Consider the following 17044-nt stretch of genomic DNA (forward strand, 5'->3'; position numbering starts at 1 on the left):
CAACTAGCATTTGAATAACTCGGTTCCTAATGAAGGTGGTGACCTTGGAAGCTGTCAATGCCAGCATCACGAAGAGCGAGGACACGGGGAGGTGGGGCTGAACGGACGAGGGGAGTAGCAGCTGGATGGCACGGGTGGTACCCGAGGCTAATGCTGTTCACGCTAAAGCAGCACTGGACAAACATCTGTTAAACAGGGCACACGGGCTGTCGTGCCCCCAGCCTCTCCCACACTCGTGGAGCCCGTAGGCCGCAGCCTGCCATGGGCAGCACCTGACCTCTGGATCATACGCCACTTCCCTGCAGCTAGCTGACGGGGTCATAAAGGGAGAAGTGGCCGAGGGACCCCCAAGGTCATGGGCTGTCAGGGGACTACCTGAAAAACAGCGAGGTTCGTCCCACCAGGGAGAAACACAGAAATCTACCCAGCCAAAAGGCATGGGGGCTTCTCCCGCGTAGCCCATTCACATAGGCTTTATGTCATGAAATCCAGGGTAGTTCTTACTCTGTTCGGCTACACGGTAGAGATTTAATAACCAACGTGGCCTTCCTTCAGCAGGCGTGTGTGACTGGCCTTTGCCTCACCCTCAGATCCAAGTCCGGAGCCGACCTCTGCCCTTTTCTGCTGCCCTAGCTGTGGCTGGGGAAAGGGGTGTGCCGGGCTCCCCAGGGACACCCAGGTGCCTGCATGGCCTCCGCTATCTCATGGAGGATGGGTCCTCCAGGCTACTGGGCTACGTGACAGAAGGAAGCCGTGATGTCCCCTGCTTTGGCCACCACACAGCTTTTCTTACTGCTACAAATCTAAGCCAGGTGGCTGGCCAAAACTGCAGCTGATTGAGTCAACTACTCGGGACAGGATCCGATGATCTATTTGGAGGTATGGGCAGAGAGAGGAAAGTGGGAGCAGTGCAGGAAAAAAAGGAGAGGTCAGTATTTATTGAGTACCAACTGCACTCTGGCTAGTTTATGTGTATGATCGGCTTTAATCCCAATTAATAGAAAGTGAGGCTCAGGGAGACCCCAAGTCACCTATCTAGTAAGTGCGGGGCCGGGATGTGAATGAAGGGTTTGCTTTGACTCCAAATTTCCACCACACTGGTGAGTTGCGATCTTTTTTATTTTTCTTTACAACTCCAATACATAAAATGCTCTGATTGAAAGAACTGGGGAGGGAGGAGCTTGAAACTCTGCCTGCTGGCCCTCCCCCTCTCTACCTCCAGCCCTCCCCCAGGCTCCACCCAATGCCTTAGGGCTCCTTACCACCTCCTTCAGAAAGCTCTGTGGGCTCCAGGTGAACCAGGGCCCTCCAGGATCATTAGAGAGGCAGAAAAAAACAACTCTGGGAGGCCTTCGAGCTGCACCTGCCTGGCCAGGATTTGCTCCTGCCCCGGAAATGCAGACGAAACCATTCCCGAAGCCACATTCCCACTGCAGACATCCCAGCTGGCTCCCTGGGAAGGAACACTCCGGCTGCCCTAAATGCTTGCTTCTCAAGTGTTCCTCCCAGCTCTGGCCACCTCCTTCCCTCTGTGACCCCGCACCTGCCTTCCCAGGGTCAGAATAAGCAGCCCCGGGGCGCTTCCCCTAATCTCACAGAGACCACGGCCCCATCCCGAGCTGAAGTGGACAAACCAGGAGGGTGAAAGAGCCTTCTGCTTCCCATCATACCCCTTCCCATCCACACCGCTTCTGTCGCTTCTGCCCACAGCCCTCAGCACCCGGCTTCCTGCATTCTGAGGGTGCGCTCACCAGAAGTCTGGTGTTGACCCGGGATTTCCACAGCAGGTGTGGTCCCCTCTCCTCATGCTCTCCTTCCTGCAGCCCGAGAGGGACAACCCACACCCCAAGTTTGGTCTGCCTTAGGTGTCCCTGCCCACCAGCACTCATCTTACCGCGATAGCAGTTCGAGCCCCTGTGGGCCTCGAACTCAGAGGCAAGAGAGGAGCACTGCCAGAAGCAATGGTCCTTCTTCACACTCCTGCCCCACACCCATGCCACGCAAGGAAAAAGTGACCGGCTGCTGCTGAGGCTGAGATCAAGAGGCTACTCACACAGAGAGGGCGAGGCTCTAGGCCGGGCTAGGTCAGCATGCAAATCTGCATGCAAATCATATGCAAATCTAGGGCCTGCCCTTGGGTTCCTGGCACCCTGTCATCTCTGCTGCCTGTGGCTCACCCCGTTCAGGCACCTGGGTCCTGGTTACACCTACTGGGGTAGGGGCTGAGAAAGCACTTTGGGAACTTGGGGGGCTCTTCCCCTAGACTACTTCAAAAGTCTCCAAGAAACACTTCTTCCAAGATCACACGGGAGGAAAGACTCTCTCAGCCTGGTAGCTCTACCCCTGAAAAAAAAAAAAAAAAAGGCGCTCTGAATAGTCACCCTCCCTCCAATTCAACCACAAATAAAATCCACCTTCACCAGGCTGAGCGGGGGACCAAGCAAGTGACAAGGATGGGGTTCCTGAAGACATGGAGAAGGTAAATGGGGCCAGAGGTCCACACCGCCCCCGTCAAAGGCCAACAACCCAAGAGATGCTCTCGGCAGACTCCCGCCCGGTATCTGGGGGCTTGCTTGTTTAGCAAAGCACGGTTGGGCCAAACGCCCGTTGGCTTGCCCACCTCCTCCCCGTTCCTCAGTCTAAGAAAAACAAGCCTCTCCAGCCAGTCTCCTGGGATCTGCTCAACTTAAGCACTGCCTTTGGGTCAACTGCTTACTTGCTTTTTGTTTCTAATTGAGCTCCCCATTCTGCTGCAGAAATATATTAAAGGCAGCTGACTTTGATGGCCAGAAATACGAAGCATCTGAAAGCGTCGCCGGGCATGATGGCAATTCGGTTCTCCGCCACGTTATTCTAGCGACGGGGGCCTCTACGCCCACCTACCCCCTCCCAGTGCTCGCCAGTCCCTCACCTGCTCCTAAGTTGTGTCTGCCATTTCAAGATTTTCAAAACACATTCCCCCAGCGCACCCCACCCCCCTTCTAATTAGACACCGAACAGAGTGTTAGAGATTTTCTTAATGGCTTGACGAAGCCTTTTAATTCAGTCTTCTCAAGAGAGAAGAACCATGAGTCCCCATCCGAGAGGTTGGGGTGGGAAATGGAAAAAAAAAAAAAAATCAATGCAACCCATTATTTTGGCTTTTAGAAAACAGGAATTTTAGTGCCGGGGAAGCTTGTTTTTCTACACAGTAAAAATGCAAATGCAGCCAACACAGATGCTGGCCCGCTGGATGTAACAACGGAGAGAGCCTCACTGGGGTTCATCTGGCTGCCCAAATCCGGATTTGTTTGGGCAATAATAAGGCAGTTATTGGAGACTCGATAATCGATTATTAAAACACCTTCCCAGTTCAGTTCTGGGGAATCGGCCTGAGCTCAGGCATCAAAAAAAAGGTATTTCGAGAGGAATGGAAGTAACAGAAGCTTAAACCACATTCAATAACTGCTTAATTCCATCCAGAGGACGCTCCATCCCATTTTGTTTTCTTCTCCGCTCTCTCTCTCTCTCTCTCTGCCTCCTCCCGCTCCTCACAGATGGACGTACAAATTATTGCAAGAGGATATTGTTTTCTGTAACAGGCTCGAACGTTCACATTTACATTTTCCTTGGTGCCGTGGGGGTGACTGGCAACGAGAGAGAAAATACACCCAACCCCATCTTCCCTGCTCTCACGGCGACACATCTTCCCCCAGCCGCCTCTGTCGGCCCCCGCCACCGCGCCACCCCAAGCACAACAGGCCCTGGGGACCAGCCTGGCACCTAAGACCCAATTAAGGCACGAAGGGAAAGAAAGGCCTGTCTGGCGAGGCGCCCTGGTGCCCAACACAGAATGCTGGAGCCTCCGAACGGCAGGGCCGCCAGGGCTGTGCAGACCGAAAGGCCGCCGAGGTCCCGCCTCACCCGGCACCTCCAGCCTACCCCTAGGCCCAAGGCCAGTGGCAACTTCCTTCTCGAGTTGGAAAGGGTTTTGCCCCTCAGGCTGTCCTGTCCCTTCTGGGCCTTTCTCCACCTCCCCCCAGCCCCCATCTGCTTTCCTCCCTATCAAATAGCTCAGGCTTCATTTATTCATGCCCGGCTTCTGGGAGGGGGAGGACGGGGTCCTTCAGGTATTTGCTGAGGGACATCCACTGCTGGGGAACGGAGTCCTCTGGAAGGAGTGAGGTCGCCCGGCGGGGACAAAGCTGGGCAAGAGTGTGGCAGAACCTTGGGCCTGTGCTTTCTCGCCTGACAAAATGGAAAGGGGGTGGGGGGTGGAGAGAGAACTAGCGAGAGCGAGCGAGCGAGCGAGAGAGAGAGAGAGAGAGAGAGAAAGCTGCCGCTCCTCACCTTATGTATTTTTAATATTAATGTAATTAAAGCTGCGAGCCGAGCCAGCCTGCGGGGGCGGAGGGAGGCAGGAAGAGCCTGGGGAGAGGGAGAGTGGGGTGTGGGGAGGGGGTTAGGGGGTTGGGGGGGGTTGGCGCAGGAGACTGGCTTCTTGCTCCGCAAAAGTGGGAGGAGAGGGTGCTGAGCGGGGGACAAGGGGTTAACCAACCTAGACCAGCCTTGGCTTGGTGTGTCACCCAGTGGGCCCCCGCTGGGTCTGAGAAACTCAACTACTTTGTCCACGATTCAGAGGCCACCTCTCACCCGCACCCCGATCTCTAGGCAAACCCCAGCAGTACCTGGGCCTTCATTCTGGCCTTGACCGGGCGGTATTTACAGATAAAACAAGGGTCACCCTGCTCCCCGCGCCGCCGCCCCCCCCCCAAGCCACGAGATACTGCCGTCAGCTCCGGCAGGTTGCAGACTCCAGACCCTGGGGCATCCGCACGGGGGAAAAAACTAGACCCCTCCCGGAGCGCCAACCCCCTGCTGGATTGCCCTTCCCCCATCGCCTAGGGGTCAAGAGCTGCGGCTCGGCGGGGGCCCCCGGCGGGGCAAAGCGGGGAGAAGCCGCCCCCAGGGCGCGGAGGAGAAAAGTTAGAGGGCTGAACAGGTAAAGCCGAGCTGGTTCGAGCGTGTGTGCTTCGCTGCGCAAGGGCGCGGAGTTCGGCCGCCTCATCTCCCGCCATCTGCGCGCCCGGGGGCACGTCCTCTGCCATAGCCTGGAAGCCCTAACGCCGGCGACAGCCCGGTCCCGACTCAGTGCCCAGGTGCCTCCGGTCAGGAATGTCTGCCCCCTCCCCACCCCCCACTCCCGGCTACCTCGAGGATCAGGTGCGCGGCGCCCGAGCGGCAGGTCTGGACAAGCCGGACACCTAGACCCACCCCTAGCAACGCCTTCTCTCCGGGGAAAGCGACACGCCTCCCCCCCAAACTGAAGACTGTCCCCGTGTCCGGCTGACCCGGCGCGGAAGCGGAGAGTCTCGCACCTTGGGGCGCGCTGCCCGAGGTGGCTCAGGCGGCGCAGCGAAGCCGCGGCTAGTGCCGGGGGCAGGGAAGGGGTGGGGGGTGAGGTGGGGCTGGGGGAAGGCGACCTTTGGGTCCGGAGAACAAACTTGCCATCCGAGGGACCCCGGCTGTCGGCACCCCCGGCTCTCCCCGCCCTGCATCGGGCCCGGGCGCGGATCAGCGCCCTGCGGTGCGGCGCTGGGGGTCCGGGGCGGCGGAGGGGCGCAGGGCGGCAGAGGAGGAGTGAGCCGCGGAGTCCGAGGCCCGAAGAAGCGAGGACTCCCGGGCCAACCAACAGTCACGGCCTGAGGACCCCTCCGCTCGGAGGGCACCCCGGGGTCCCGGCGCCACCAAGCCGCAGGAGGCGGGCGAGGGGCTGGGGGAGGGGTCCCGGGCAGAAACCGCGGCCCGGCAGGGCGCGGGGAGACGAGGGGCTCGTCCCCCACCACCCCTCCGGGCGCGCCCCAAAACGGCAGGCGCGGGCGGCCGGCGGCGCGGTCGAGGGCACCCTCTCACCTGACCTCTCTCCGGGCGCCGGCCCCGCCCCCGCTGCGCCCCACCCGGGGCCGGGCACCGAGGTCGGCCCCCCGCCCCCGGGCACCTGGAGCCCGCCGGGCGCCCCGCCTCGCCGCCACCCGCGCGCACCCCGGCTCCGCCGCCTCCGCCGCCCCGGCGCCCGCGCGGGTCTCACCTTTGTGTAAAGAGTCCAGGAGCAGGAGGAAAGTTACCAGCCACATGCCATAAAGAGGCCCTATTCTCCGGGGAGGTGGTCCTGTGGCCGGCCGTGCGGCAGCGCCTCTCCCCCGCTCAGCGCGCTCCCAGCCGCCCGCACTCCGCGCCCCGCTCTTTCTGCTCCTGAGCCCAGCGCTCGGCGGCGGCGGCTCCTCCCTCCTCGGCTCCCTGGCTCCTGTCATCCGCGGGGCTGGGCTAGGCGGCCGCTCTCCCCGCCCCCCCGCGGCACCCCGGGTGGTGAGCGCCGCGCGAGCCCGGGGCCCAGCCGGCCCCCGGCCCCGCAAGCCCGGGGACGGGGGCGGGGGCCGGGCCCAGCCGGCCCCCGGCCCGGGTTCGCCGTCCGAGAAGCCGGGGGTCCCCCGCCGCCCGCCGGCTCGGAGGGTGACATGTGTCCTACGTGCGCCAAGAGCCCGCCATGCTCGGGCCAAGGAGGCCCTGCGTCTCCCGGCCCGGCACCTGGGGCGAATGCTGCCTGCCTCTTGCGGACTCAGTTTACCCATGGATGCTCTGAATAAAATCCAGACTAAGATCCTTTGGCGTCCCCCGGAGCCAGTCCCCACCTCAAAGCTCAAAGCTGCGTGCCCTTCCAACCTCTAGGTCTGCAAGCCTGGCCCCTGGGGAGCGGGGGCTGAGCCCAGCCAACCCCCCCCACCACCACCCCCCCCCCCACACACACACACAGCGCGACTTCCCAATTGTCTTCAGCACTTGGCACAATTATTTGCAATAAATAGTTTAAGGTCTGTTCTACCTCGTGTATCTTCCTCCTTTATCTTCACCCACCCCACCCGCATAGCTTTCTCAGCAAGCAGAAATTGGTTTCTTCCTTATACCCATCTGCCTAGAGTTGGCATGGGATTCCATGGGGCTTGAGTGAGGGCATCTCAGTTCCAGAATGAATGTTGAGGACCTGCTGTGCGCCAGGCACGGGCTTTGGCGCTGGGGACAAAGGCACGGCCGAGTCAGGTCTGCTGTGTGACAAGGCTGCTGTGGTTAGGAAGCCCTCCTTGTGTTGGTGATTCCAGAATAAGGGCCCACGCAGGACCCGGAGAAGGGGGCCACGGTAGCCCTGAGAATGGGATGCGAGACAGTACTGGACCGCCTCTCAGGAAGCATAAGGGAGGCCGCCTCGACCCGCTCTGACTGCTTGGCTTGACGCGCTTCGACCCGTTTCTCTGCGGTGTGCAGGCAGAGGGGGATGTGAAGGGGCGAGGGAGATAGAGGGGCTGCGGTTAGCTCCATTGGACAGAGGAAGAAAATTTACTTCCCCGAAATGTCTTGCCTAAGTTCAGACCGAAGAAGTAGGTCTCCTCATTCCCGGGTTTTGCCAAGATATCTCTAGACATTTTAGCTAAAAGTTTGAAAGCGTGCGTTTACTTTTTTGATATGTTAAAATCTGCATAAGCAAATTTACCATTCTAAGCATTTTTAAGCGTGCGGCGGCATCAGGTACATTCACGAAGCTGTACGACCATCACCGCTATCCGTTTCCAGAACTTCTCCATCATCCAAACAGAAACTGTGTCTCCACTAAACAATAACTCCCCATCCTCCCCTGCCCCCCATCCCCTGCGCATCACTAATTTGCCATCTCTCTCACTTGGCCTCGTGTAAGTGGAATCCTACAGTATTCGTCCTTTTGCGTCCGACGGATTTCACTTAGCGTTATGTCTTCGAGGCTCATCCCTGTTTTAGCAGGTGCATCTCTCTCCTTTTCTTGGCTGAATACTATTCCACGGCATGCACTGACCACGCTTTGTTTATCTGCTTATGTGTCAGGGGGCACTTGGATCGTTTCCACCTTCCGGCTATTGGGAGTCATGCTGCAGTGAACACGGGCATACAAATACCTCTTTGGAGACCCTGCTTTCGACCCATCCGGGCCTACACCCGGGGGTGGAATGCCTGGATCCTACGGTCATTGCGTTTTTAACTTTTTAAGGAAGTGCCAGGTGCATTGACTTTTTCTGTAGCGTGCTTTAAGGGTGTAAAGGACTCTCACCTGCACTCACTCCGTGTAATCCTCACAAGCACTTTGATGCTTTATCACCCTCTTTGAAAACGGGGAGAGAACGCTGAAGCTTAGCTTGTTCAAGGTCACCCGGTTTGCCTCACAAATGAGACCGGAACCTGGGTCTCGTGACTCGGGAGCAGAGCTCCCTGCTCTGCACTGCGCTGCCTTCCCTGGTGCTCAGCCTTACGATGCTAAGTCACCTCTCTGAAGCGGATGCTTTTTCACCAGAGGGTTTCATCCTCTAGAAACAGGCAGAGAACAGAGACTCGGGGTAGACTGCAACAGGTGTTCCAGAGGACCCAGCCCAACCCTCTGCTTTCAGAAGAGACAACTGAGGCCCAGAGTGGGGGAAGAGACGGAGCCGCCTGAGGTCATGCCGGCAGTGACAGAGCCCAGATGTCGTCACACTTCTGGCTTAGCTCCCCTCCCTCACCGCCCCCAGCCTGCTGGGCTCATTCTCCCGTCATGTCCCTTCCCTTCTAAAGGAGACAGTCACCGAGAAGAATCCAGTTATTTAAAACTAAGCCTGTTGACCCAGAGCACCTGGTCGGGCCATGCCTAAAATAACCTGCTCCGTCAGACAGGATGAAAGGGGCTGTTGCCTGCTGGCAGGGGACAGGCCCTCGGTGGGGTTGCGTACAGCTGCTTGGGTCCCATGTGCTGAAAGGAGAGAAGAGGCTCCTCCCTTCTCCATTTACCTGAAGTACGTCCTGGAACCTGGATGTCTCGTCTATGTAGGTTACACCTGCCGGCCCTTAAGGGATCACAGCACTGTGTATAGAGGTCCGAGTGTTACCGCAGGATGAGGTCGTTCACTGTGTCAGTAACTATAGTCTGGCTATTGCGTGAACAGAGGGCACGTGTGTGGGAACAGGGGGTGGGCAGGTGGGGAGGGCCGACCTGGCGATGCTCCGGGCAAGGAGGCTTCAGCATGTCACGGTTAAGTGCGTGGCTTTGGAGTCAGAGCTGAGTTCCCAGCCCCACTCTGCCACTCACGGGCTGTGCACCCTGGGGGAATTTATGTGCGCCAAGCCACGGTTCCCTCACCTGTAAAGTGGGGACCGCCCCAGCCTCTACCTCAGGGAGTTGTCATAGGGATCAAATAAGACAAGCCCAGGGGCCAACACGTCGTAGACACAGGTACACATGTCACTGATGTTACTGGCTTTGCTCAGGGGTGGGAGAGAGAATCGCTTTACCGGGGAGATGTTGGGATAACAGCCGGTACTCCGTGCTTTGACAAAGCCAGAGGTCACAGAAACACGGAAGGAAGGTGCATTCAGGACTGGAAGAGTGTGGGGAAACCGCCAGCAAGGGAAGGACCTGAAAGTGGTCTCCCCCACTTTCAGGCTTTTTATGTTTTCCATTTTCTAGCTGTTTTGTCCCTCCTTAGCATCTAGGAAAGTATCTGTGGAAAATGACAGTCTGGCTCAGATGTGTTCAGAAGTCCCCTCTCAACTGGAGTTGTGTCGGGAACTAGCTTGACAGAGTCAGCAAGGATCCTAGGAAGGGAACGCCAAGGAAAAAGTGAGTCTCAGGGCCAGAGAGGGGGCGGCTGGGTTCCCCCACGTGCACTTGAACTCCGTCGCTCATTCGGGGAGGAGCTATTTTTTTTTTTTTATTTTGTTGAAAGGGACGATTCCTTCTCAGTCCCCGATTAAATGGAAGCCCTCACACCCACACACAAATACTTGCACACCAAAGTGAGAACAAACACAGTTGCCCAGGCAAACATTCATGTGTACAGGTAAGTGTAAACACTTAACAACAGCACACCTGTGCCCAAATGCAATTTGAGTGTAATCCAAAATTTCTGCGTTGGCTCCTATGAAGATGCCTTTATTTTATTTATTTATTTATTTATTTATTTATTTATTTTTACCAAAGCCTCAAATGTGTGGGATTCATTTAAAAACAGTGATTAATTTCAATATTCTGTTACATCAGGATGCTGGGTGATAACGTGGTTGGTGTGTGTGTGTGTGTGTGTGTGTGTGTGTTACCAATTCTAGCTGAAGCAGCTATATGAAGGCACCGAGAGCCCTCTCCAATTCAGGTTAATCATGGATATTTGGGGGGTATTATTTTGCCTTGTTAGGACTAGAGCCATCAGGAGAAGCAACACATGCTTTAATTGTTGAATTCAAACAACAGCTTCTATATTTTGGATACTTTCCTTCAAAAACAAAGGCATATAATTATTTTAGCAAAGCCTTCATATGTGCTCTGCAATTCCTTAACAACTTCAGTATAGATAGGGTTTTTATAGAAAGAAATTGATACTGAGCCAGATCAATGTTGAAAACTTAACATTTGGGGTTATATAGCTAATTCAGGATTGACCTTCTTTGCACTAATTCATTGACTGGAAGGGAAAAAAAACAAATAAGGATTTCCTTTTTTTTGTAATTGATTTTCATGTTATAGAAAGAGTCCTGGACTGTGAATCAGAAATCCTGGGTTCTAATCTCCTCTAGGCCACCCTAGCCATCTGTGTGATCTTGGTCGGACAAGTCACTTTGCCTTTTTGGGCTCAGTTTCCTCACCGAATGAGTTGAGCAAGAATCATGAACAAGATCCCTTCCTAACACCAGAGGTGAGGTGAGCACAGATATGTAATGTCCCAGTCCTGTCCTATGTAGGGAGCTGTGTGCGTACCCACAAACATACACGGGCAAAGAAACAAAGAGATACAAATTTTCGTACAGATACTCAGAAGCAAACACACACACACACACACACACACACACAGTTTCGCTTCAAATGCATGCACGTACATCTAAAATATTTCCATCTTTTTGAGATGAATCACTGCAATTCATAAGTAGTGATGCCTACATAAAAAGGTAGTATATATCCTTAAATTACCCAGGCTTTCCTTAAACCACATTTCTATATGCTTGTCTAGGGGGATGTCTAGGTATGTGGTAGGTACCACTTTACGCTCTCAACACGGTGGATTGAAACATCACGGTTCCAGGCTTAAATCCCGGAGGCTTTCTCCCCCACGGAAGGGATCTCTGGGGTCTCACTGCTCTTTTTCAGGCCACTGTCTCGGGATGGTTTGTCAGGGGCTGCAGTAGCCCCCAGCAAGGCTGGAGCTCCCCCAGTACCCATGGCCCCCCTCTGGCTGTTCTCTCTCAGCTCACAACGCCCAGATGGGCCGAGAAGCCAACCCAGAGAGGTTCCCTGAAGTCCAAATTTTGTCGAGCTGAAGCTCACGGTCACGTTTCTGTCTGGGGGTGGGCGGGGGGGGGGGGGTGTGCTGTTCTCCACTCCTTCCTTCTCAAATACACAGCGCCCCTTCTCCATCTGTGTGAGCCCTCTCGGGCCGTGAGGCCTGGCCAGACACCGCAGCTCTCCAGGACCAGCCCCAGCCCCAGCCAGCCCTCCTCCTAGCTCGGCTTTGCCTAGCTCGGCTTGGCCGTGTCAGCATGGCCTGTGGCTCTCATTTCTTTGTCCCGTGCTGTGGCTATCCATGCACGTGTCTGTCTGACTTGTCTCCTCTTCGAGACACATTCCCTTTGGATTTGCACCTGCCGAGCCCAGCCCGGTGCCTGCTCACACCAGGCGCACTCGGTAAATGTTGATCGAACGACTGGACGAGCTCATCCTCACAGAGTTACAAAGACCTGATTACAACGTCACGGGTCATGCCTTCCAGAGAGGCATGTCCCTTAACCGGAATCAAAGCCTTAAGCTTTGTAATTCTCGACCTGGAGCTTGTGGCCTGGAAGGTGAGCACTTGGCAGGGTAGAAGAGCCTGCGGGAGTTCTGACCCGAATGCCGGTCTCAGCCAGCGTCACCGTCGCCTTCATTGCCCTAGTCATTGAGCACGGCCTTCAGGATCCAAAGGATCCATTCATTTCGGATCCTCGCCAACAAATAGACAGGTGGGCCCGGAACTGTTTTTGCTCGATACACAGAGGAAGAAACTGAAGCCCAGGGAGGTTTGTGGTGTCAGAGGCGGATATACCGCGAAGCTAACACAGCCCAAGCTTCTGGGTCCTATAGGGCCCGGGTCACGTGCTCACACGGTCCGCCACCGTCGGTACTCTGGGAGAACAGTTTTAAGCGTGATCCGTTACGATCGCTCCTCTTTTCCACTCTGGATGGGTCTGATGTGCATTCGGGGGATGTGACTCGGGATCCCCCAAAGTGAGTGAGGGAGAGCCCCATCTGACTTGGGATTGGTGAGATACATCTCTGGACTGCACAGGCAGGAGGGTGTAGCCATCCCGGTGTGGAGAGTGGCTTGCGTGAATACTCCTACTGCGTGAATACCGCACCTGCTCGCGGGGCTGTGTCCCGCAGAATGGCAGGGTCCCAGTTGTATCACAATATGCCCACCCGCTAAGGGGCCTGCCCGAGAGGTACGTGCGTGCGTGCATCGTGGAGAGAAAGGGTCAAAGTGTTTGCATGGAGCCAGAAGCCAGTCTGTGCAACATTGTAACAATTTTTTTTAAAAAAAATAAGCATTATAGAGGTGTCTCGGGCAGTGGACACAAACACTGTTCAGATTTTGTGATGTTTGTGGTATTTGTGAATTTTTTCAAGATCTGTAATTTGTTGCACTGTCCTTTTTATCATTCTAAGGAACTCCGTGCATTTGTGCCTAATATTATGATAATAACCTTGTACTGTTTTCCTTAAAGAAGTCCCTCCAAGGGGTGTGTAAGTTTTGGGTCCAGCAAAACCTGAACCCATCCCAGGAACACTCCTCAGGCCACAATGTGGTGCTGAGCTGGGTCTAGAACCAGATTTTCTGGATTCTGGCCCAGGGCTCGTCCCACAATCCTTTGCTTCAGAGACAGTGTGTAATTTATGTGTTTGTACAGTGCTACGCACACAGAAGGTGCTCAGAAATGCCACAGCTCCCCCAGGGGACTGTCCTTCACGGTGAAGGGGAAGTCCAGGCTGGGCCCGTGGCAGTGACCTCAACTTGATGACAAGTCCTCTTCCTGAGAAGTCTGGCCATCTCACAACGGGCCCGACCTGTCAGTCCACAAAGCGGAGGATCCTGGGGGTAGAAGACAGTGCTGCCCAAGTGGTCTCTACACCCCCTCTGTGGGCAACACCCCTCCTGTCACTGTGACGGGGGCCATATGCACGGAGGGCTGAGATGCCCCTCACAGCCCGAGAGCCGGGGAACACCCCAGCGAGCCCCTCCAGTCACTCTGAACAGGCAATCCACCTGCCAGAGGTCAAAGCGACAGAGCCAGGGTGCTGCGGCAGTGGGCAAAAGGCTGTTTGGGACAGCAGAGGCAGACAAGGACGCTGGGGGTGGGGACAGCGGGCTGTATCGGCCCATCACACCCACAGGCTCTCCTACACCACCGGACAGGTGCTAATACAGACCCTGCTTGAATGCCTCCAGGGACGAGGGGCTCCCTGCCCAACCAGAAGTCCACGCTAACTTTACTACTCATGATCACTTACGCACTCTTTTCTTTATTGAACGCAGTCTGCCGTAGCCCTTAGGATGTGCCCGGTCTCTGCCCGACGACAGCTTTTCAGATATTTGAGAACAGCTACGGTGGCCTCCCCCAAAGCCTTCCTTCCGCCAGGCTGAAGACTCCAGTTTCGTCAGCCTCCTCTTTTCTGAGCTAATTTCCAGACCCGTCACTCTCCCGGTCTCCCTTTTTACACATTCGCCACTTTGACTCCACCTCCCTTAGAACCAGAATGGACCCAACCCTCCAGACGTGAGCAGCCCCGAGGACAGGCACTATCACCCCCTCGAGAGGTCTCTAAACTACTCGTACTATTGACCAAGACTTGAACGGCCTTCTTGGCCGATATGCTCAAAGCGGGGCCTCTTTCCGTGAATTACTGCCGAGACGCTCCCCAGAGCCCCGTGACCCTGATGTGGATTGTCTGGGGGGCGGGGGAGGTGAGCGCGATTAGACACATTTGTTGAATGGTGGGTGGATGTGATACCTTGTGGGTCAAAGAGTGACACTTATACATACTCATGGGGTAAGACTGTCCGTGCCTCTGAAATCCTCGCGGCCCCAGGGAGGGGGACAGACCTCAGTTGAGAACATGGGACTGAGGAACCAGAGGTCCCAATTTCAGGCCACGATGGCACCGAGAGCTTAGTATCTTTTTAAAAAAAAAATTTTTTTTTAAAGTTTTTATTTTTGAGACAGAGAGAGACAGAGCATGAACAGGGAAGGGTCAGAGAGAGGGAGACACAGAATCTGAAACAGGCTCCAGGCTCTGAGCTGTCAGCACAGAGCCTGACGCGGGGCTCGGACTCACGGACCGCGAGATCATGACCTGGGCCGAAGTCGGACGCTTAACCGACTGAGCCACCCAGGCACCCCACTTAGTATCTTTACCAGGCTTGACTTGACGTTGAACAAAACCAGCTGAAAAGGCAAACAGATCGAACACCACGTTCCTCGAGCGTGTCACGAGAAGGAAATAGGTTATACGCAAGAACGGAGTTATGATCAAATAGGTTTGGGAAACACTGGAATGACCGAAGGTTAGCAGGTGCCCAGAACCTTGGAAACGCTAACGGGCGTGGCGAACCTCCACGTAGCAGACACAGTGTGAGGTATCTGGGGATCTGTTTCCCGCATCTCCTGGTCTAAAAACTCTGTCCTTTCGCTGGCCACTTCCCGCATCTCGTCAGTGTGTTTATTCTTTCAGCGAGTCGGTTCCCAGCTTTCACGCAGGCAGTGCCCAGCGTTCCTAGGAATCCCAACATGGAACGTGTTGCCTCGGGGGAGCTCGCACCCCCGTGGGGAAGACGTACAGAGAGCAACAAAGGGAGGCCCACATGCCGAGTCAAAAGATCGGAGTGGGAAGGGGGCTGGAGACCATTTGCCACAAGCACCTTGTGTCACAAAGGAGGACGTGGTGGCCAGGTGGATGGAGAACATCCCCTGTCACTTGGCCTGAGCGTTAGGGCAGGGCTTAGCTGCTGGGCTCCTGACTCCCGGGCCCATACTCCGTCTACTGTGGTCCTCATGGCCCAGGTCACGCAGACTGGGCTGGATGACTTTTTTTTTTTTTTTTGAGGGGGGGGGGGGAATGAGTTGGGGAGGGGCAGAGAGAGAGGGAGGGAGAGAATCCCAAGCAGGCTCTGTGCTGTCCCCGAGGCAGGTGATCGATCCCACGAACTGCAAGATCATGACCCAAGCTGAAACCAAGAGTCTGACACCTTACCAGCTGAGCCACCCAGGCGTCCCTGGGCTGGATGGCCCTTCAGGCCCCATTTAGGGCTGAGATTTGATGAATCTGTAAAGAAAGCTCCTTAAGCTCAGAGAAAACCAAAGCAGGAGGTGGGCTTGCATGACAGGAAGACCCTGGATAGGCTGAGCTGGAGGGAAAAGGACACAGCAGCCATCGGGCATTGGGAGAAGGGGTTTCCAGAGAACCTGGCTCTGTGAGGTGTGCCCACTCATCTGAGACACCCAGAACCAGGGGACGAGGGCCGTGTCGTTCCAGACGCCCTGGGTAGAACCTTGGAGCTGAACGGATTGGTCAATTGCTTGTCTGAATCAGCCAAGGTAGCTTTTTTCCTTTTGGCAAATTATAACCAGAGTCACGCACTCCTGATAATAATGATTGTTATAACTGAACACTTGCTGTGGGTCCCGCACTATTCTAAGTACGATAGATGCATAATATCAGTTAAACCTCGAAACAGTCCTCTAAGACCAGAATTATTATCATCCCCCTTTTACAGGTAATGAAACTGAGGCGTAGAGAAATTAAGTAACTTGTCCAACGCATCAGATGCCCAAGCCTTGAGCTGGACAGGCTGATTTCAGAGCCTTCATCCTGCTTTATCGCCCTTGGAGGTGGTTGGTAGTGTTCCGGCTGTCACATTTTCTGTAAAGGGTTTTAATATAGGAAAATGTCACATCCGAAGTAGAGAGAATAGTATAACGAATTGCCACGTGCTCGTCTTCTAACGGCCACAATTGTTGACTCGTGTCCAATCTCGTTTCCTTTTTATTCCCATATTCCCGCCCCCCACCACTTCCCATCACCAGGGATTTTTTTTGAAGCAAATTGCATGCATTATATAATTACACCCGTAGATCTTTCAGTGTGCATCTCTAAAAACTAAGGCTGAATCCTCATTCTCATTCACCACGCTTTACGTGTTCTGGCTGAGAAGGAGCTGTGGCCAGGTATGGCCCCCTGCCCCCACACGCACACACACGTATACACACGCACTGGACGTCAGGCTAGCCACTGCCTAAAACAGCTGAATTTGTGCCCCCTGGGTACAGATGCATTCGGCTCACTGGGCAGCCTGTCCCAAAGCCCTCACCTCGCGACCTGGCCAAATGGCCTCTCTGGGGCTCCTCGGACTATCCTGCTTCAGCTGAAGCCCCTGCCCTCGGTCTAGCTCCCGTGGGGGTGGAAAACAGCCGGATGTGCTGGTCTTCCGCCTAGTGTGGCACAAACATAAGTCTCTCTTGACCAGCCTAGACCCAGCCCCCAACCCTGGCCGCTCCTCTCATCCCAGTTCCTATTTCAAGACGATGTAAGGTGCCCTCCTCTGCCTAGGAGGGAATGATTCCCCATCCTGCCCAGGCTAGGAGCGAGGGGTGTGGAGGAGATGTGGCTGAACCACCTGGATTCAGTCCACAGTCAGAGATCCACTCATGAACTGGGAGAACCATGTCTCGCTTTCCTCCTTTGTAAAATGGGAGCATGACACCGACCTACCTCACTGTGTGTGCGTGTGGCTGTGAAGGTCCAAAGAGATGGGCGAGTTTTCGCTGTGGATTTGTTTGGGTAGGGGAGGCTGCAGTACCGGCCATGGCCAGCAGGTGTCACCCAAAGACCAGCAGGACGCGGCCAGGTGGGCAGGGGGCCACTCCCTTGAGGGGATTATCTTTCCACATTAGATCCAGTTGGACTTGGGGGAAGTGGAAGGAAGTTTAGTCTGTG

At 55.4% G+C, this 17044-nt stretch overlaps 1 protein-coding gene across 1 annotated transcript in view; it reads right to left on the bottom strand.

Moving 5' to 3' along the window:
* Positions 1 to 6205, bottom strand: part of DSCAML1 (DS cell adhesion molecule like 1) — a 348497-nt gene extending 342292 nt beyond the window's left edge. Inside the window, 1 exon segment of the mRNA XM_030332277.1 lies at positions 6068 to 6205. Within this exon segment, the coding sequence (XP_030188137.1) occupies positions 6068 to 6113 (46 nt within the window). The 5' untranslated portion in view covers positions 6114 to 6205.
* Between the last annotated feature and the right edge of the window lie 10839 nt (positions 6206 to 17044).

This window comes from Lynx canadensis, chromosome D1, assembly GCF_007474595.2.
Source record: "Lynx canadensis isolate LIC74 chromosome D1, mLynCan4.pri.v2, whole genome shotgun sequence".
NCBI classification, from domain to species: Eukaryota; Metazoa; Chordata; class Mammalia; order Carnivora; family Felidae; genus Lynx; species Lynx canadensis.